This window comes from Pan troglodytes, chromosome 9 (genome assembly GCF_028858775.2).
Source record: "Pan troglodytes isolate AG18354 chromosome 9, NHGRI_mPanTro3-v2.0_pri, whole genome shotgun sequence".
Taxonomy (NCBI): domain Eukaryota; kingdom Metazoa; phylum Chordata; class Mammalia; order Primates; family Hominidae; genus Pan; species Pan troglodytes.
The window spans coordinates 120962426-120982091 of NC_072407.2; the positions used below are offsets into that span (position 1 = coordinate 120962426).

Here is a 19666-nt window from a genome sequence, read left to right on the forward strand (position 1 = left end):
CTGGGGTGGGGCCGGCGGCAAGTGCTGTGATGCGGTTCCGGGGAGGGGCCGTCGGGTAGAGGCTGAATACCAGTTTCCGAGCGGCAGCGGCAGCGATGGCGATTTTTAGTGTGTATGTGGTGAACAAAGCTGGCGGCTTGATTTACCAGTTGGACAGCTACGCGCCACGGGCTGAGGCTGAGAAAACTTTCAGTTATCCGCTGGATCTGCTGCTCAAGCTACACGATGAGCGTGTGTTGGTTGCTTTCGGCCAGCGGGACGGCATCCGAGGTGGGCTAGGCTCGGGCCCGTGGCGGGTGCGGGGGTGGGAGGGCCCCAGTGCTGTAGAAGTGGGCTGGTTGTAGGTGCGGGGTTGGGGGGAAAGGGGTTGTGTCGGGTCCCTTGTCCCCTCGGCGGAATCCCGGGGCTGCAGCTTCGCTGACCGTTAGCTTCACCTCTGCAGTGGGTCATGCAGTGCTGGCCATCAATGGCATGGACGTGAATGGCAGGTACACGGCCGACGGGAAAGAGGTGCTGGAGTATCTGGGTAACCCTGCTAATTACCCGGTGTCCATTCGATTTGGCCGGCCCCGCCTCACTTCTAATGAGAAGCTTATGCTGGCCTCCATGTTCCACTCGTAAGTCCCCCGTCTCCTGAACGGCAGCGCTTGTAATTTGTCTACCTTTTCTTAAATCGTCGTTCTGGTGTTATGAAAAACGCAACCGATCCAGATCTAGATTTTAGGTAATAACGGCAGTGGTGTCATCTTTTTTTGCTGGGTGGGGAGGGGCCGCGGAGTTACCCAGGCTGGAGCGCAGTGGTGGGATCTCGGCTCACTGCAGCCTCTGCCTCCCAGGTTCAAGCGATTCTCCTGCCTCAGCCTCCCGAGTATCTGGGATTACAGGCGCGTGCCACCACGACTAGCTAATTTTTGTATTTTTAGTAGAGAGGGGTTTTGCCATGTTGGCCAGGCTGGTCTCAAACTCCTGACCTCAGGTGATCCACCTGCCTCGGCTTCCCAAAGTGCTGGGATTACAGGAGTGAGCCACCGCGCCCGGCCGAGGTGTCATCTTACTTAAAGTCAACTTCTCTTCTCTGAGCCTTAGTTTCTTCATATTTAAAGAAAGCCAGTTTAACTAAATGACCTTTAAAAATCTTTTTCTGCTCTCAATTGTGGTATCAGATGTGCCGGCCTTTGCTTAAACACAAGCTTAGTAAGCGTGGCACATATTCCTAGAGTATTCATTTTACCCAGAGTTTTAGATGTAAAATGTCTTGTAACAAAGTATGAATGTAAAATATTCACAGAATTCAAATGAACTTAGAAATTTTGACACTACTGCCAGACAGTTCACACTACTTCTCCTGACTGTCCCAGGCTGTAATGTGAACTCCTCAGCAAATAGGGACACTTCAGTGGAAGTTTGAGAAGCACTCCTTCCTTAGAGCAACTTTGCCTCCTTTGCATATAGGCTCTTTGCCATCGGCTCCCAGCTGTCTCCTGAACAGGGAAGCTCAGGCATTGAGATGCTGGAGACAGACACATTCAAATTGCACTGCTACCAGACACTGACAGGTATGCATCTCCACGGAGGCCAGAGGAGTGTGATGGAGAAGGTGGGGAAGAGATACTGATAAGTTTGCATCTCCAGGTGGGCCAGAGGAGTGTGGTGGAGAAGGTGGGAGGAGGGGGTTGACCAAAGACACCTTTGGTAAGCAAGAAGAGGGGGTGTGCTTTTCCTGGCACAATTCTTTTTTTTTGAAATGTTTCACTCTTGTTGCCCAGGCTGGAATGCAGTGGCATGATCCGCCCCCTGGGTTCAAGCAGTTCTCCTGCCTCAGGCTCCCAGATAGCTGGGATTACAGGCATGTGTCACCACACCCGGCTAATTTTTCTGTTTTTGTTAGAGATGGTGTTTCTCCATATTGGTCATGGTGGTCTCAAATTCCCGACCTCAGGTGATTGCCCGCCTCCCAAAGTGTTGGGATTACAGGCGTGAGCCACCACACCCGGCCCACAGTTCTTTTTTTTTTTTTTTTGAGATGGAGTTTCACTCTGCCACTCAGGCTGGAGTGCAGTGGCATGATCTTGGCTCACTGCAGCCACCACCTCCTGGGTTCAAGCAATTCTCCTGCCTCAGCCTCCCAAGTAGCTGAGACTACAGATGCCCGCCACCACACCCAGCTAATTTTTTGTGGGGTTTTTTTGTTTTGTCTTGTTTTGAGATGGAGTCTTGCTCTGTCACCCAGGCTAGAGTGCAGTGGCGCGATGTTGGCTCACTGCAGCCTCCACTATCCGGGTTCAAGCAATTCTCCTGCCTCAGCCTCCTGAGTAGCTGGGATTACAGGCATCCGCCACACGCCCAGCTAATTTTTGTATTTTTTAGGAGAGATGGGGTTTCACCATGTTGGCCAGGCTGGTCTCGAACTCCTGACCTCAGGTGATCCACCTGCCTCTGCCTCCCACAGTGCTGGGATTACAGGCATGAGCCACCGCGCCCGGCCTTCCTGGCACAATTTTATAGACACATCTGTTTGTTTGTTTTGTGAATACAAAACCAATATTTAATCTGGAACTGATTTTGTCCATGCCACCCAGCATGTTCAGCAGAGGTTATCTTGTGTTCAGATAAAACTCACCTTAATGCTATTTCCTGTTGCGTATACTTTGGAAGGTGTTAAGTGTTTTTCCAAAATGAAATTTGAAAGCGAAATGGATATGACCTTTGGATTGCCAGTGTCATTGCTTCACCCTCTTAATTTATTGAAAACTGCCTGAGTTTGTCCCCTGCCTGGCAATGTTTCTGCTGAGGGACTCCAAAACTGTTAGTAAGTGGCAGAGCTAGAACTCAAAGCCTGGTCTTAATCAGGTGGGTGACATAATAAAGTTACTTCACTTCTCTGGTCTCATCAGTAGATTCAAAGTCTTGCCTTTCCTGCATTATGTGGTAAAAAGAATAAAATTAAAATAGGCTTATGAAAGTGTTTTGCAAAATTGAAAGTGCTGTACAAATACAGGATGACACTATTTGCTCCAGTGTCTACGCTTTGGTAACCATTCTTGGTCTCTCTCCAGGGATCAAGTTTGTGGTTCTAGCAGATCCTAGGCAAGCTGGAATAGATTCTCTTCTCCGAAAGATTTATGAGATTTACTCAGACTTTGCCCTCAAGAATCCATTCTATTCCTTAGAAATGCCTATCAGGTAAGTGGCCCCACTTCCCAGATACTGTTTAAAGCCTCCTTGCCCCTCCCTGTGTGCTCTGTCCAAAGTTAGTTGAAGCATAGTAGAGTATTACTTTTTTTGTTTGTTTGTTTTTGAGACGGAGTTTCGCTCTTGTTGCCCAGGCTGGAGTGCAATGGTGCGATCTTGGCTCCCTGTAACCTCTGCCTCCCGGGTTCAAGCGATTCTCCTGGCTCAGCCTCCTGAGTAGCTGGGATTGCATGCATGTGCCACCACGCCTGGCTAATTTCATGTTTTTAGTAAAGACAAGGTTTCACCATGTTGGTCAGGCTGGTCTCAAACTCCCGGCCTCAGGTGATCCACCCGCCTTGGCCTCCCACAGTGCTGGGATTACAGGCGTGAGCCACTGCGCCTGGCCGAGTATTACTTTTAAGTAAGACAAAAGGACAGGCTGGTGGCTCACGTGTGTCATCTCAGCACTTTGGAAGACGGAGAGGGTAGGATCACTTCAGCCCAGGAGTTTGAGATCAGCCTGGACAACATAGAACCCCATCTTTACAAAAAAAAAAAAAAAAAATTAGCCTGGTGTGGTGGCGGACACCTGTAGTGCCAGCTATTAAGGAAGCTGAGGCGGGAGGATTGCTTAAACCTGGAAGGTCAAGGCAGCAGTGAACCATGCTCGTGCCACTGCATTCCAGCCTGGGCAACAGAACAAGACCGTGTCTCTAAATAAATAAGACAACAGTAGCTGGGTGCAGTGGCTCACGCCTGTAATCCCAGCACTTTGGGAGGCTGAGGCGGGCGGATCACTTGAGGTCAGGAGTTTAAGACCAGCCTGGTCAACATGGTGAAACCCCATCTCTGCTAAAAATACTGAAAATACAAAAATTAGCTGGGTGTGGTCGTGTGCACCTGCAATCCCAGCTACTCAGGAGGCTGAGGCAAGAGAATCGCTTCAATCTGGGAGGCAGAGGTTGCAGTGAGCTGAGATTGTGCCACTGATTCCAGCCTGGGTGACTATTTAGAGAAAACAGACTTTCCTTGGTGTTTATGTCATTTTTGTTTGTTTGTGGGTTTTTTTGTTGTTGTGTTGTTTTGTTTTGTTTTTTTTTTGAGACTGAGTTTCACTCTTAACCACCCAGGCTGGAATGCAATGGTGCCATCACGGCTCACCACAACCTCTGCCTTCCGGGTTCAGGCGATTCTTTTGTCTCAGCCTCCGGAGTAGCTGGGATTACAGGCACCTGCCACCATGCCCGGCTAATTTTTGTATTTTTAGTAGAGACAGGGTTTCACCGTATTGGCCAGGCTAGTCTCAAAAGTCCTGACCTCAGCTGATCCGCCCACCTCGGCCTTCCATGATATATGTTGTTCTTCAAGCAGTTTCCCCTGGCTTAAGTGGGGAGAAAGCCTCAGGCCTCACACTTTTTTTCCTCACCCTGGGCCCGGCTTAGGTGTGAGCTCTTTGACCAGAACCTGAAGCTAGCTCTGGAGGTGGCAGAGAAGGCTGGAACTTTTGGACCTGGGTCATAGGCTGAACCTGTTATGGACCCCCAAATTCTGAGAGTTCCTGCAACAAGAATACTGCTGTTGACACTCCAGTGGAAATCCCAGCAGCCTTGTTAGTGCACTTGAAAGTGGGAGAATGCTGACCCTGATGACTTGTACTGATTCCTGAGCCTTAACACTGTGCTCTTTCCTTCTGTATATACCATGGTCTTACTTTCCAACTCTGTACAGATTTATTTATGGAGGAGCTAGGTCCATAAATGTTGTAATAAATATTCCTTTGATCTTGGTGTTTGCAATCTGTCTTAATCGATGGTTTTGGGGGAAAGATACAGGAAGTGAGTCAAAAATGGTTAGGGAATTCTGGGAAGATGAGTATGTGCTAGTAAAAAACATAACAAATATGTGTTCATTAAATAAATGAACATAAGATTTTGAAGCATGAGCATTGGATCTAGTCCCAGAATTGCTGCTGATTTCCTGGGGTCCTGGGGTGGTGGCAGCAGTGGTGGTGGTGGCTGTTATGATGATGATGATGATGGAACATATTTCAAGCACTTACAGCCAGGCATTCCTGCTTTATCTCACTTGATCTTCACCCTAACTCCAGGGGGTACATTCTGTTACAGATAAGAGATTTAGCAGACTTTCTGCCTCAAAGTTTCCAAGCTAGTTACTGACAGTCTGGGTTTGAACCAGGCTTTCTGGCTACACACTCAGTAAACCACTGTTACACTTCTTCCCTCCATCAAGTTATTTAATCTGTCCACAACCCAATAGCTTTATCTCTAAAATAATCATTGAACTATTCACTGTTCAGGTGAAGGCAGAGGAGGCGTGAGTTTAAAGGAGTCCATCTACACTTCAGCTTCCCCATTCCAGGGAAATGAAGTCTTTCCATTTTGGGGTGGAAAGAGCAGGTATTGACAATATTTCCCAAGGAAGCTGTCTCACTTTGAAAAAATGAATCACTGACAGTGTTCAGTATCAAATCTAGTTTTAATCTTCTATAACAAGTCACCTTTTCTTCCCACCTATATCCAGCTGCGCCTAGTGGTACAGTGAGAATGATGGCCTCCTCTCTTTCCCTGGAGTCTGAGGTATTGGCAACAGCAGTCGCCCGCTGCTGCGAGGACTTAGGGCCCAGCAGAAGTCAAGGGTCCTTAGTGCCCTGCAGCTGCAGGGATAGCCTCACTTCAGGTGGGGATGGGGTAGGATGCGGGCAGGACAGGGCCTAGGAAAAGAAGAAGGGTACAGGAGCCTTCCTGACTGCAGAAGTTTCCTGTTTGTCTGAAGGCAGGAAATAGGAGCTAACGGAGTCTAAGGCCAAAGGTTATCTTTTAAATAGAGCATAGGATCAGGGAGCTGGGACCTCACTAGCCACTGATAACTTCCAGCGCCACCCGGGTGAGAGAAAAGGCGCAGAAATGGAAAGTGAAAGGTTCAGGGCTAGCCAGGCAGGCCCCTCCTTTTCTCCCCGCAGAGCGTGCAGGGGGAAGGCCACCGTGGGATGGTGCTCCGGAACCTGGACTCTCTTCACTCAGCCTTCTTGGACACTCGGCCCATCTTGGTGCGGATGTTTCGTAGGAGGAAGAAGGCAGCTGTGCTGGCCGCACAAATCACTTCAGCCACCCAGAAGGCTGTGCTCCAACTGTAGTGCTTGGCAATGGTGCTGAAGGGCAGCCCAGCCAGAAAGCCGCCCACTGTCAGGGGGAAAGGGAAGAACCTAAGCCAGTGGTGCTAGCTCCAGCTTCTCACTGGTCTATATGCAAAGCACGGGTGGGGGTGAGGGAGAGACTCTAGAAGTTAACACTTACCATTGGCCATGAGTCCCACAATGGCGTGGGAGGTGCCACACAAGTTGGGAGGGGCACTCTCGTTGGCTATGACTCCAAACAGGGCAATGGGGCCATACGAGGAGAAACCAAATACAGCTCCCAATACCAGGATCCAGAGCTGCCAAGGGCAGAGTGGAGTGGCATTCAGAGTCGGAAAGCCGACCTGCCTACCCACCCCTGCCAAAGCAAGAAGAAGGCTTGGTCCCCAGGAACAAACAGTAGTCATAAAAGGACAGTAAGTAAGTGATTCTTTTCCTTCCACTCCCCAACACAACTGACAATACAGAGCTAGAGTAGGAGATGCCACATTGAGCAAACCCAGGGACCTAAGTGGGCAAGGAAAGGAGGTACAGAAGTCATCCCTCTGAGCTAGAGGCTGTCCTCAGGATTTACACAAACTGGATTGGCTAGGGGTAAGGCAGAAGGGTAGGACAAAGGTGAGACAGACCAGGAGAAAAACCAGAGATATCTTTAAGGCACCTCATGCTCTGTAAAGCCTGTGAGCTCCGCGAGAGGGTGAAGAGCCAGAGTCCAGAAAGCAACATCCTAGAGGAGCACAGGGAAGAAAAGAAAACCAGGCCCAGAGTGGAGGAGAACCCAGACACAGAGGAGCGGTCCAATCAGAACTGAAAAGGGTATCTGAGAGGCGAAGAAAAGATTGGCCCAGGCTGAAGCCAAGAGAGGGAGACAGAGTCAGTGGCCCTTGCCTTCTCTCCTTGTGCCCTGCCGTGAGCCAGGCCTTTCTTAATTACCTTGGGGGAGTCACTGGTCACTGTTACCCGGAAGAGGTACATGGACACTGTCATGCCAGCCATCATGAACAGCAACAGGCCATGGCGAGGGTTCCCGTAGTTGGACAGTCCCGCCTATGGATACAGTCCCGGCAATGTCACGTCCTCAGAACAGGGCAGAGAACACCCACCCCTGGACTCTGACACAGCAGGGCCTCTGCTGACAGGTCTTTGGCAATCCCACCACAGTTCTTGCCCCTGGGCAGCTCTGGGAGGCCCTGGGACCTGCTCATTACATTCTGAGGCCAAACTCTACAACATCCCCTCCTCCCCCGTCAGGCAGGACTAGGACACGTGCTGGGGAGGGCACCTAGTCTGTTCCCAGCCCATTTTCCTGGGGCTGTGGAGAAACCTACAGCTAAGCTAAGAAATATTCTGGCTGTCCTTCACATCAGTTAAAACTCTACCCAAGAGCCTTACCTCCACAACCGTAGGAAAGCTAAGACCAGCCCGGAATCATTCCCTCTTCACCCGGTCTAAACCAGCAGATGCCAACCTGCCTGTGCCCTGGGACTCCCATCTCTCCAGTGCCTGTCCCAGCCACGCTGTGAAGACTGAAAGGGACCCTTCTCCTTCCTGTCCCTTCTGCCCGCTCACCTTTGCCATGGCCCGGTCTGACAGGTAGCCAGCTGCGATGCTGCCTACAAGGCCCCCAACTTCCAGGGCACTCATGTAGGAGCTACCTGCAGTGGGGAGTTGTGGTGGGAAGAGGGAAGGGAAGGGTGGGAGGGTGTTACACATTGGGGTTGTCCCACAATGGCTTAAACCTGGAGAGGTACAGGGTTCCCATAGGTGACTGGCCATAGCTGCCTGAGTAGTGCCCGGCCTCAAGGAACGAATAAAGAGGATAAATGGAAGCAAGGCCTGAATTTGCATCCCCTGCATTGGTTCCTGCTCCTTATGCCCACCCTTGTCCCCATGCTCATCTTACCTACAAGGGCTGACTGTCCTTTCTCCTGGATAAGGAAGAACTGGCCCCAGTCAGTACAGCAGGTCTTTACTCCAAACACCACAAGGTAACCAGTGGAGAGCACCCACAGGTAAGGGGACAGCAGCAGCTCCTGTAGGGTGCTCTCCTCCTTCAAGGAGCCTGGAGGTGGGAAAAGGCTGGGCGTCAGGCTCTGCCCTGACTGCTCTCCCCAACCTGAGCCCCCAACATTCATTAACCAGCCACAGGGGCAGAGTCCATCTGCACAGCCAGGATCAGCATGAAGGGTATTCCCTCACCCCACTGCTCTCCTCTCCCCCTCTCCGCTGCAAGGTCAATGAATGAAAGAGAAACAGGACCAGGGAGGACCAAGCCACTTAAGGACCAAGCTCAATGAATGAAAGACAAACAGGACCAAGCCACTAAAGCTCATGATTCTATCTATCCAGGACAGGGAAGTCTGTGCTGTTGTGAGGAAGGGCCAGAAAATAATGAGTCACAGCACTTGTTGGCTCTGCCACTCGTCCAGTACTTAACTGCCTCTTGGGCTGGATTTGTGTTTACTACCCATGCAGCCTACATTACCACCTCTTCCCCCACATCACCACCTCTTCCCCCACATCCACTGACTAGCACAGGACCAGGCAAACGCCTAGTCTTCAACAAACATCTGCCTGCTAAATGAGTGCCCCAGTGGTCGGTTTGGGTGGGGGCTCACCCTTCTTGCCCTTAGAGGGCATGGGGTCCAGGTTGCGGAGTCCAACATCAGCAGGTTCATTGTGGATGAGCAGGAGACAGAGGAAGGAGACAACCACACACAGTGCCCCAGACAGGGCCAGCGTGCTGCGCCAGCTGTAGCTCTGGGCAAGGATGGTTGCCAGGATAGGGCCCAGCCCTCCAGCCAGGTTCATGCTGGTTGACAGGATGGCCCACCAAGTGCCAAACTGAGATGGCTCAAACCACTGTGGGGCAGAGGGCGACACGTAGGTGTCCAGCCTACTGCCCATGTTGAGGGTGGGGTCAGATGGGGCAGCCCCAGAAGCTCACATTACAGGGAAGAGGGAGAGGGCGCTTCTGTTTGGCAGGGCAGTTTCCTCCTCTGCCACCTGATCCCACCACTCTCAGCCTCCTAAAATATCTTGACAAGCAATAGGAGCTGGCCAGGAACTGCTCAGGAACCTGCTCTGGGTTGGGTGTGGAGGTGGTGGGTAAGAAAGGGCGCTCCCACATGCTCTTTAGGCATCCTCTATGACAATCCAAACAGGCTCTTTGGAAGCACTCACCTTCCGCAGGACCTTCCCACATGGGGGCCAGCCCAGCCCCTGGGCCAGGCCATTAAGGAACCAGAGGGCAGCAAAGACAGGTACTGTGGAGCTCCAGGAAAAGAATATGTTGACCAGGCCAACCAGGAGCAGCCCAGAAGAGAAGAGCCAGCGAGCACTCATCTGGTCAGACAGCACCCCACTGACAAACTTGCTGATAGCATAAGCTGCCGACTGGCTGCTGGTGATGAACCCTGCAGGGGAGGGGAGCAGGGAACATTACACTTAGGGGTTAGGGACCAGGGGAGAAACACAGGAGCAATGAAAGAAGGCATGGGGTCAGGTGTGTAGGGGTGCCCAGTGGGGTGAGACAGGTTACTTCCCAGAAGAACAGGAGGAGCCTGTGCTGCAATCTGACACTCATGGGGCCCTACTACTTCGGCCACTTCTCCTGCCTCACCATCAGCACTAGCCCCAGACTGACCCATGATTCTCAGCTACAGTTGTCAGGGAACAAAAAGGGAGCAGGACATGGCAGTTCCCCCTCCCTGGGATTTGCATATGGGATTTCCCACCTCACCCTGGATGCCAGTCCCGGGCCTCTAGCAGTTCTGTTGCTCCACCACCCAACATGGGGCAAAGGGCTCAGGATTGGAGTCAGGGACCTTGTCCCTCCTGAAGGGTAGCATGCCAGGCCACATGAAGTCGTTGTGCCAACTTTTTAGTTCCCAGTGCTCACAGTGTCAGTAGCCAGCACTCACCCTGAAGCCTCCACATGCACCCACACAGGTGTGAAAACCATGCTCAGAAGCCCCTCAAACACTCTCGGAATAAACAGTGCCTCCAGGGGCATGCACACACACATCAAATAAGCAGCCCTCCTTAGCCCCGCATGCACCCATGTCCATGGATCTCAGAGCTTCTTTATCTGGCATATGCAGACTGGCCCCTGGCCTCTACTGTGCAGACAGTCCACCCACACGACATGCCTGTACACAAACACCCAGTGTGTCCGGCTGGTTCTGTGTCCCCAGGTCCACCACCCTGCTGTTTCAGGGCTCACCCAAATCATCCTTGTCCAAAGGGATCTCTTCCACCAATGATGGCATGACAAAGGAGAAGGTCTTGCGATTGAAGTAATACAGGCTGTAGCCCCCAAACATGGCTGAGAAGATCACAGTGCGATAATAGCCATAGCCCTGGGCTGCCATGGTAGAAAAGAGCAGGCCCTACCAGCCAAGACGCACAGCCTCTGACCACAGTTCCTGCTTGCCGCTCTCACAGTTCCCAGATCTGCTGAGTTGGGTTTTTTCTGCTCCCTCCTCCACCCAGCCTCCCAGGCTCCCTTTATAGCCGCCTTCTGGACAATCATTAAGCCTGGGGAGGCTCCTAGGGGACCCAGTGTCCTGAGGGAGACAAGAAAACAAGAGATTACTGAGCGCCAAACTGTAGGGGGTGGAGGAGGTCCCAGAAGGAGGCATGCCTGTGAGCCAGGCCAGCACTCTGTGTCCCCAGGATTTCTGCCTTTACCTCCTCTATCATGTCTGCTTGCCTGTGAAACCAGCTTTGATTAAAGGTTCAACCTAATTACTTTTGTCTGCATGAGCCCAGGGGAGGCAGGGGTGGGATGAGCAGAGATGCCCTCTCTAGCCCTGCTCCCTCAGTCACAGAACCTTCTCATTCATTCACGTAAGGTTTACTAACTTACTAGTTGACAGGCACTGCACTTGGCACTATTAGTTTCTACACCCACTCACCACCACCGCACCAAAACACAAAGTCAGACACATACCCCGGCTACCCCACGTCTAAGCCTTCTAGAGAGGGCCTCAATCCGTGGAACTCTCAATACTTAGCTCATAATAGATTTAATTGTTTCCTACAGTTGCCCCTTGTAATTCTATGCAAGGGGGACCTCCCCAGTTCAGGTCCCACGGTGTCACACGGAAAGCCCCGCTAAGGGCTGAGGTCCTGATGGGGCCCCACAGAGCTACCTCTGGGTCCCCATTACCCTGCGACGTCAGTCTGGGCTTCCTTCGGGCTAGCTGGGGGCTGCAGGGTCTGGTTTCCAACCTGTGGGACGTTGGCAGGGGCCGCAAGCAGAGGGACTGGGCAGCTCGTGGGCGGGAAGGTGCCCCGGCGGGCTTCGGGCTGCAGGGCACAACCGTCCCGCCCAGGGCCCCGGCAACATGCCCCGGCTTTTCCGCTCAATTGGGAAAGCAACTGGAGCAGAAGGCGTAGGCGCACGCGGAGCGGGCGACCGCACATATTCTCCCGGAGGCCCCGCGCTTCTGGCACCCAGAGGCTCAGCCTGGTAGGGGAGGGCCAGGCGGCGGGCGGGAGAGGAGGAGAGGCGGCGGGCGGCGAAGAGGCGGCGGGCTCGTGGCACCTGCCCAGCTCCGTGGGTCCTCACGCTACCCAGGACACGCTACTGTGCGGCTGGGAACCACGGGGGCCGGGGGTGCAGGAGCTGGAGAGGTGCGGAGACCACAGGACTGGCGCGATAGAAAGGGGTCTCGTGCTGGTGGTCAGGGACAGCGCCTCGGTGGCCGCAAGACCCATGAATTGTCTCTGGAACTGCAGGAACAGCTCCGGGTCGTATCGGAAGTTGGGGTTCGCCAACAATGGCTCCCCAAGACCTGAGATCCCCGCCCTCAGGTGACTCCCCTCCCCCACATACCGCCTCCTACCTGAACAGAGGCGGGAGCCCGAATAGGACGGGGCGGGGCTAGCGAAGGCGGCGCATGCGCGGCCGGCGGGGGCGTGGTCTTCGCCTGGGCTTCGCTTGCCGGCCAGTGGAGTTCCCCGCCCCACATGCCGGGGACGTCGACTTACTCCCTCCCGCTGGTCACGCTGCTCCTTGGACGAACGAGCATAGCGCCCCTTAGGGGCTGGGCAAGGCATGTCCAATTCTTAAGTGGTTGCATTCAACAAACCAGTTTTTAGTGAGTGCCCTCCTCTACAAAACACACCGAACACTAAGGTGATAATCATTGTTCCCAAGTTGCTCACAGTCTGGGAAAAGTGTTGTAGGAAAACACAGTATCTTCTTTTTTTCTTTTTTTTTTTTTTGAGACAGTCTCGCTCTGTCGCCCAGGCTGGAGTGCAGTGGCGCGATTTCGCTCACTGCAAGCTCCTCCTCCCGGGTTCACACCATTCTCCTGCCTCAGCCTCCCGAGTAGCTGGGACTACGGGCGCCCACCACCACGCCCGGGTAATTTTTTGTATTTTTAGTAGAGACGGGGTTTCACCGTGTTTGCCAGGATGGTCTCGATCTCCTGACCTCGTGATCCGCTCACCTCGGCCTCCCAAAGTGCTGGGATTACAGGCGTGAGCCACGGCGCCCAGCCCACAATTTGGAATTTTAACTTGTGGTTAGATTGTTGGGGACAGAGACGGGGCCCGGAGTAAATATCAAATTCTAGTCCTAGACCCACAGCATTCTAACTGTATGACCTTGGTTAAACTCTATGAGCTCCCGTTTCCTACCAGCCTGGTAGATCATTGTGAAGACTCAATAGATGATTTAGATAAGAGCTCAGAAATTCTATAAGAGTTCTCAACAACAATGGTTTTCACTGATCCCAGGTAAGAGTTGTGAGGAGTAACAGTAGTGATGCTATTTTACAACAATGATGACTGTGTTCTCAGAAACAGAGCAAATGTTAACCCTGCCCATAGCTTCAACAGAAGGTAACATAGCCTATGAAAGTCCCCAACAGTCCCAATCAGCCAGCACTTCCCGACCTCTCCCCAATAGAAACGATATTATAAAAGCCTCAGCTTGTAAGTGATCAGGGTCTCAGCCAGACTCCTGACTGGAACTCCTTGCAGGCTTATTCCTGTGAATAAACCTGTTTGGCCGTTGAGTTGCCTCCTGTCTCTCGCTCTCTTCCCTTATATCTTCCTAACAAGAGTGGCTGAAGGAATTGTAAGTGTTCCAAAATTGAGAGCAAAGATCTTTTACTCCAGAGAAGGTGGTCAGGGAAGGGAGGAGGAGGAGATGAGATAAAATAGGATGACAGGCCGGACGCAATGGCTCATGCTTGTAATCCCAGCACTTTGGGAGGCCAAGGCGGGCAGATCACTTGAGGTCAGGAGTTCGAGACCAGCCTGGCCAACATGGTGAAACCCTGTCTCTACTAAAAATACCAAAATTAGCCAGGCTTGGTGGCACACGCCTGTAATCCCAGTTACTTGGGAGGCTGAGGCAGGAGAATTTCTTGGACCTGGGAAGCAGAGGTTGCAGTGAGCCGAGATCGTGCCACTGCACTCCAGCCTGGGTGACAGAGCGAGAGCCTGTCTCAAAAAAAAAAAAAATAGGATGACGATGTCACTGAACTTCGTTAATTCAAAACTGGGGAGGAGCCTAGTTTGTACCAGGCACTGTGCTTTCAGCCAGGTAGATCCGAGGACCAGGAAACAGTTCCTCCGAAACCAAACCAGAGCAGATTCTTACTTTACCTAATAGAGGAGTAGGAAGCCATCAGGTTTTTCTCCGCTTTTATTTTTAAGATTTAACATACACATAATAAAATACAAAAAGTGCAGGAATCTTACATGTACAACTCAATGATTTTTTACACATGTTAATACCCCTGTAACCACCACCTAAATTAACAGCCCTATCGTTTTGTTTTGGAAGTGGAGTGATCTCAGCTCACTGCAACCTCCTTCTCTGGGGTTCAAGCAATTCTCCTGCCTCAGCCTCCCGAGTAGCTGGGATTACAGGCATGCCCCACCATGCCCGGCTAATTTTGTAATTTTAGTAGGGATAGGGTTTCTCCATGTTGGTCAGGCTGGTCTCAAACTCCTGACTTCAGGTGATCTGCCCCCCTTGGCCTCCCAAAGTGCTGGGATTACAGGCATGAACAACTGCACCCAGCCAACCCGGTTAATTTTTCTATTTTTCGTAGAGACAAGAGTTTCACCATATTGGCCAGGCTGGCCTCGAAATCCTGAGCTCAAGGGATCCACCTGCCTTGGTCTTCCAATATCCTGGAATTACAGGCATGAGCCACTGTGCCTGGTCGATGGTGTTTGTTTGTTTGTTTGTTTGTTTGTTTGTTTGTTTTTGAGACAGAGTCTTGCTCTGTCGGCCAGGCTGAAGTGCAGTGGCAGGATCTCGGCTCACTGCAACCTCTGCCTCCCGGGCTCAAGCCATTCTCCTGCCTGAGCCTCCTGAGTAGCTGGGATTACAAGCATGTGCCACCACGCCCAGCTAATTTTTGTATTTTTAGTAGAGACAGGGTTTCACCCTATTGGCCAGGCTGGTCTTGAACTCCTGACCTCAGGTAATCCGCCCACCTCGGCCTCCCAAAGTGCTAGGATTACAGGCGTGAGCCACTGCGCCCGGTCTGTTTTTTTTTGTTTGTTTGTTTGTTTGTTTGTTTTTGAGACAGGCTTGCTCTGTTGCCCAGGCTGGAGTGCAATGGTATCTTAGCTCACTCTAACCTCAAATTCCTGAGCATTGAGCGATCCTCCCAAGTAGCTAAGACTACAGGACCAGGCCACCTGGGTTCAAGCCATTCTTCTGCCTCAGCTTCCTGAGTAGTTGGTATTATAGGTGCCCGCAAACACGCCTGGCTAATTTTTGTATTTTTAGTACAGACAGGGTTTCTTTCTTTCTTTTTTTCTTTTTCTTTCTTTTTTTTTTTTTTTTTTTTGAGACAGAGTCTCGCTCTCTCGCCCAGGCTGGAGTGCAGTGGCACCATCTCAGCTCACTGCAAGCTCCGCCTCCCAGGTTCATGCCATTCTCCTGCCTCAGCCTCCCGAGTAGCTGGGACTACAGACACCCGCCACCACGGTCAGCTAATTTTTTGTGACTAATTTTAGTAGAGACGGGGTTTCACTGTGTTAGCCAGGATGGTCTCGATCCTGACCTCGTGATCCACCCACCTCGGCCTCCCAAAGTGCTAGATTACAAGCGTGAGCCACCGCACCCGGCGTACAGAGGGGGTTTCGCCATGTTGGCCAGGCTAGTCTCAAACTCCTGAATTTAGGTGATCCACCTGCCTCAGGCTCCCAAAGTGCGGCGATTACAAGCATGATCCATCGCACCCAGTCAGTGGGAATTAAATGGAAAAACATTTTAAAGCACTTTATGATCAGGATAGTAGGGACTCAAATGCTAGTTTGCTCACTGTATTTCCAAAGAATGTTAAGAAATGAGAAGATAGGCCGGGCATGGTGGCTTACTCCCGTAATCCCAGCACTTTGGGAGGCTGAGGCGCGCGGATCATGAAGTCAGGAGTTCGAGACCAGCCTGACCAACATGGTGAAACCCTGTCTCTACTAAAAATACAAAAATTAGCCGGGTGTGGTGGTGTGCACCTGTAATCCCAGCTAATCAGGAGGCTGAGGCAGGAGAATCACTTGAACCTGGGAGGCAGAAGTTGCAGTGAGCTGAGATGGCGCCATTGCACTCCAGCCTAGGTGACAGAGTGAGACTCCGTCTCAAAAAAAAGAAAGAAAGAAAAGAAAAAGAAATGAGAAGATGACATCCCAATACAGTACAAAGACTTTACTAAGGGATAATAAAAGGTAATTTGAACAAACGTAAATCATACTACATGCCTGAAAAACAAGCTATGACTTTGATACTGTCCAAATGTCAATCCATTCAAAATTCATTTGGCATTTTAAAACCATCCCAATCTATATCCCAACAGAATTTGTTGGAAACTGGACAAAGTTTTTTTTTTCAGAAGCCATAGAAATGAATGGACAACATTATTTTAAATATCATCCGAGGTTGGGCCCAGTGGCTCATGCTTACAATCCCAACACTTTGGAAGGATGGCTTGAGGTCAGGAGTTTGAGACCAGCCTGGGCAACGTAGTGAGACCCCATTGCTACAAAAAATTTAGAAATTAGCCAGGTGTGGTGGCATGTGCCTCTAGTCCTATCTACTTAGGGGCTTAGACGGGAAGAGACCTTGAGCCTAGGAGTTCAAGGCCTCAGTGAGCTATGATTGTAGCACTGCACTCCAGCCTAGGCTACAAGAAAGACCTTGTTTCAAAAAATTTTTTTATCTCATGTATGATTTTAACTATGATAAAAGGGACATCCTGCACAGGTGCAGTGGCTTATGCTGTAATTCAACCACTTTGGAAGGCTGAGGTGAGAGGGTTGATTGAGTCCAGGAGTTCAAGACCAGCCTGGGCAACATAGGGAGAACCCCCCCCCCCCCATCTCTACAAAAATATAAAAAATTAGCCAGGGTCGGGTGCAGTGGCTCATGCCTGTAATGCCAGCACTTTGGAAGGCTGAGGCAGGCGGATCACCTGAGGTCAGGAGTTCGAGACCAGCCTGGCCAACATGATGAAACCCAGTCTCTACTAAAAATACCAAAATTAGCTGGGTGTGGTGGCATGTGCCTTTAATCCCAGATACTCCTGAGGCTGAGGCAGGAGAATCGAATGAACCCGGGAGGCGGAGGTTGCAGTGAGCCAAGATCGCGCCACTGCACTCCAGCCTGGGCCACAGAGTGAGACTCCATCTCAAAATAATAAATAAATAAATAAAATTAAAAATTAGCCAGGTGTGGTGGCATGTACCTGTGGTCCCAGCTAATTGGGAGACTGAGGTGGGAGGATTGCTTGAGGCAGGAAGGTCAAGGCTGCAGTAAGCTATGATCGCACTACTGTACTCTAGCCTAGGTGAAAGCAAGACCGTGTTTCAAAAGAAAAATTTTTTTTAATTAAAAAAAATGACACTCCTGGACCGGTGCAGTGGCTCACGCTTATAATCCCAGCACTTTGGGAGGCCGAGGTGGGTGGATCACGAGGTCAGGAGTTCCAGACCAGCCTGGCCAACATGGTGAAACCCCGTCTACTAAAAATACAAAAATTAGCCAGGCGTGGAGGCGTGCACCTGTAATCACAGCTATTCAGGAGGCTGAGGGAGGAGAATCGCTTGAACCTGAAAGGCAGAGGTTGCAGTGAGCCAAGATGGTACCATTGCACTCCAGCCTGGGCAACAGGGTGAGACTCAGTCTCAAAAAAAAAACACAAAAATTAGGCGGGCATGGTGGCACACACCTGTAATTCCAGCTACTAGGGAGGCTGAGGCAGGAGAATCACTTGAACCAGGGAGGCGGGGGTTGCAGTGAGCTGAGATCATGCCACTGCACTTGAGCCTGGGTGACAGAGCAAGACTCCGTCTCAAAATTTAAAATAAATAAATATTTTTTTTTTTAATTAACCAGGCGTGGTGGCTCATGCTGATAGTCCCAGCTACTCAGGAGGCTGAGGTGGGAGGATTGCTTAAGTCTGGGTGGTCAAGGTTGCACTGAGCAGTGATTGTGCTACTGCACTCCTGCCTGGGCAACCGAGTGAGACCTTGTCTCCAAAAAAGTAAAAAAAAAAAAAGGAAGCCATCCCAAATCAATAGAGTGGAGTGGATTAACTAATAAATAATGCCTGGCACAGTGGCTCATGCCTGTAATTGAAACACTTTGGAAGGCCAAGGCAGGAGAATTGCTTGAGCCGAAAAGGTTGAGGCTGCAATGAGCTGTGATCACGCCACTGCACTCCCTCCTGGGTGACAGAGTGAGACCCTGCCTCAAAATAAATAAATATTAAATAGATAAATGAATAAATTGTTCTGGGTATTTAGAAAAAATCAACTTAGATCTCTATTGCACACTCCACACAAAATAAATCCCAGATAGATTTAAAAATGCCATTTAAGACCTGGCACAGTGGTTCACGCCTGTAATTCCAGCACTTTGGGAGGCTGAGGAGGGCAGATCACCTGAGGTCAGGAGTTCAAGACCAGCCTGACCAACATGGTGAAACTCTGTCTCTACTAAAATTACAAAAATTAGTTGAGCGTGATGGCACATGCCTGTAGTCCTAGCTACTTAGGAGGCTGAGGCAGGGGAATCACTCAAACTCAGGAGGTGGAAGTTGCAGTGAGCTGAGATTGCACCACTGCACTCCAGCCTGGGCGACAGAGAGAGACTCCGTCTCAAAAAAATAAATAAATAAATAAAGAGGCTGGGCGTAGTGGCTCATGCCTGTAATCCCAGCACTTTGGGAGGCCGAGGCAGGCAGATCACCTGACGTCAGGAGTTTGAGACCAGCCCAGCCAACACAGTGAAACCTCATTTCTAATAAAAATACAAAAATTAGCCGGGTGTGGTGGCAGGTGCCTGTAATCCCAGCTACTTGGGGGCTGAGGCAGGAGAATCGCTTGGACCCGGGAGGCGGAGGTTGCAGTAAGCCGAGATTGCAGCATTGCACTCCAGCCTGGGGGACAAGAGCGAGACTTCATCTCAAAAAAAAAAAAAAAAAAAAAAAGAAAAGAAAAAAGAAAATGTCATTTAAGAAAATAAAACTGCTGGGCGTGGTGACTCACGCCTGTATTCCCAGCACTTTGGGAGGCTGAGGCAGGTGGATCACGAGGTCAGGAGATCGAGAACATCCTGGCTAACACGGTGAAACCCCGTCTCTACTAAAAATACAAAAAAAAAAAAAAAAATTAGCCGGGCTTGGTGGCAGGCACCTGTAATCCCAGCTACTCGGGAGGCTGAGGCAGAAGAATGGCATGAACCTGGGAGGCGGAGCTTGCAGTGAGCCAAGATCGCGCCACTGCACTAAAGCCTGGACGACAGAGTGAGACTCCGTCTCAAAAAAAAAAAAAAAAAAGAAAAGAAAGAAAATTAGGCCGGGTGCGGAGGCTCATGCCTGTAATCCTAGCACTTTGGAAGGCCGAAGTGGGTGGATCATGAGGTCAGGAGATCGAGACCTTCCTGGCTAACACAGTGAAACCCCGTCTCTACTAAAAATACAAAATTAGCCAGGTGTGCTGGTGCATGCCTGTAATCCCAGCTACTCGGGAGGCTGAGGTAGAATTGCTTGAACCTGGGAGGCGGAGGTTGCGGTGAGCCAAGATCACACCATTGCACTCCAGTCTGGGCAACAAGAGCGAAACTCCGTCTCAAAAAAAAAAAAAAGAAAATTAGAGATGGTATCAACATGGGAGAGGTAACTTGATAAATTAACACTGAGGAATTTACTTGGTAAAGGGGGATAATATAAATTTTGAAAGCTTAAGGAATTGACAGAAAAATAAACATAAGAATAGGTCTTAATAATTAAAGAGTAACCACCAGAATAATCCCAGCTGCCATGCTTGGCTAATTTTTTATTTTTATTTTTTGTAGAGATG

General features: G+C 50.7%; 2 protein-coding genes across 16 annotated transcripts; one reads left to right on the forward strand and one right to left on the reverse strand.

The window, feature by feature from the left end:
- The first annotated feature begins 95 nt into the window (after window positions 1-95).
- TRAPPC4 (trafficking protein particle complex subunit 4) lies at window positions 96-4970 on the forward strand. 3 transcript variants are annotated; one of them, XM_508802.6, is made up of 5 exons: window positions 96-270; window positions 443-617; window positions 1453-1556; window positions 3057-3183; window positions 4617-4970. In XM_508802.6, the coding sequence occupies exons 1-5, from the start codon at window positions 96-98 to the stop codon at window positions 4693-4695; spliced, it is 660 nt and encodes a 219-aa protein (XP_508802.3). In that variant the 3' UTR covers window positions 4696-4970. The 3 variants fall into 3 exon arrangements, with proteins under 3 accessions (XP_508802.3, XP_054518742.1, XP_016777607.1); XM_016922118.3 differs by lacking the exon at window positions 96-270 and having other exon boundaries at window positions 590-724; XM_054662767.1 differs by lacking the exons at window positions 96-270; window positions 1453-1556 and having other exon boundaries at window positions 482-617.
- A 681-nt stretch (window positions 4971-5651) lies between these two features.
- On the reverse strand, window positions 5652-12985 carry SLC37A4 (solute carrier family 37 member 4). 13 transcript variants are annotated; one of them, XM_054661141.2, is made up of 11 exons: window positions 12181-12241; window positions 11502-12067; window positions 10554-10896; window positions 9512-9744; window positions 8947-9190; window positions 8232-8390; window positions 7898-7983; window positions 7262-7375; window positions 6990-7055; window positions 6489-6627; window positions 5652-6374 (listed from the first exon to the last, which is right to left on the reverse strand). In XM_054661141.2, the coding sequence occupies exons 3-11, from the start codon at window positions 10699-10701 to the stop codon at window positions 6208-6210; spliced, it is 1356 nt and encodes a 451-aa protein (XP_054517116.1). In that variant the 5' UTR covers window positions 10702-10896; window positions 11502-12067; window positions 12181-12241; the 3' UTR covers window positions 5652-6207.
- Window positions 12986-19666: the final 6681 nt, after the last annotated feature.

What these genes read in the sequence shown, in the direction of transcription:
- TRAPPC4 (XM_508802.6), top strand. Translation starts at nt 96, where the DNA reads ATGGCGATTTTTAGTGTGTATGTGGTGAACAAAGCTGGCGGCTTGATT. An exon ending in CTGCTACCAGACACTGACAG is followed by an intron (nt 1,557 to 3,056) that starts GTATGCATCTCC and finishes GTCTCTCTCCAG; the next exon opens with GGATCAAGTTTGTGGTTCTA. An exon ending in TCCTTAGAAATGCCTATCAG is followed by an intron (nt 3,184 to 4,616) that starts GTAAGTGGCCCC and finishes GGCCCGGCTTAG; the next exon opens with GTGTGAGCTCTTTGACCAGA.
- SLC37A4 (XM_009424063.4), bottom strand. Translation starts at nt 10,701, where the DNA reads ATGGCAGCCCAGGGCTATGGCTATTATCGCACTGTGATCTTCTCAGCC. An exon ending in CAGACCGGGCCATGGCAAAG is followed by an intron (nt 7,376 to 7,897) that starts GTGAGCGGGCAG and finishes CTGTATCCATAG; the next exon opens with GCGGGACTGTCCAACTACGG. An exon ending in CAGGCTTTACAGAGCATGAG is followed by an intron (nt 6,628 to 6,989) that starts GTGCCTTAAAGA and finishes TGCCCTTGGCAG; the next exon opens with CTCTGGATCCTGGTATTGGG.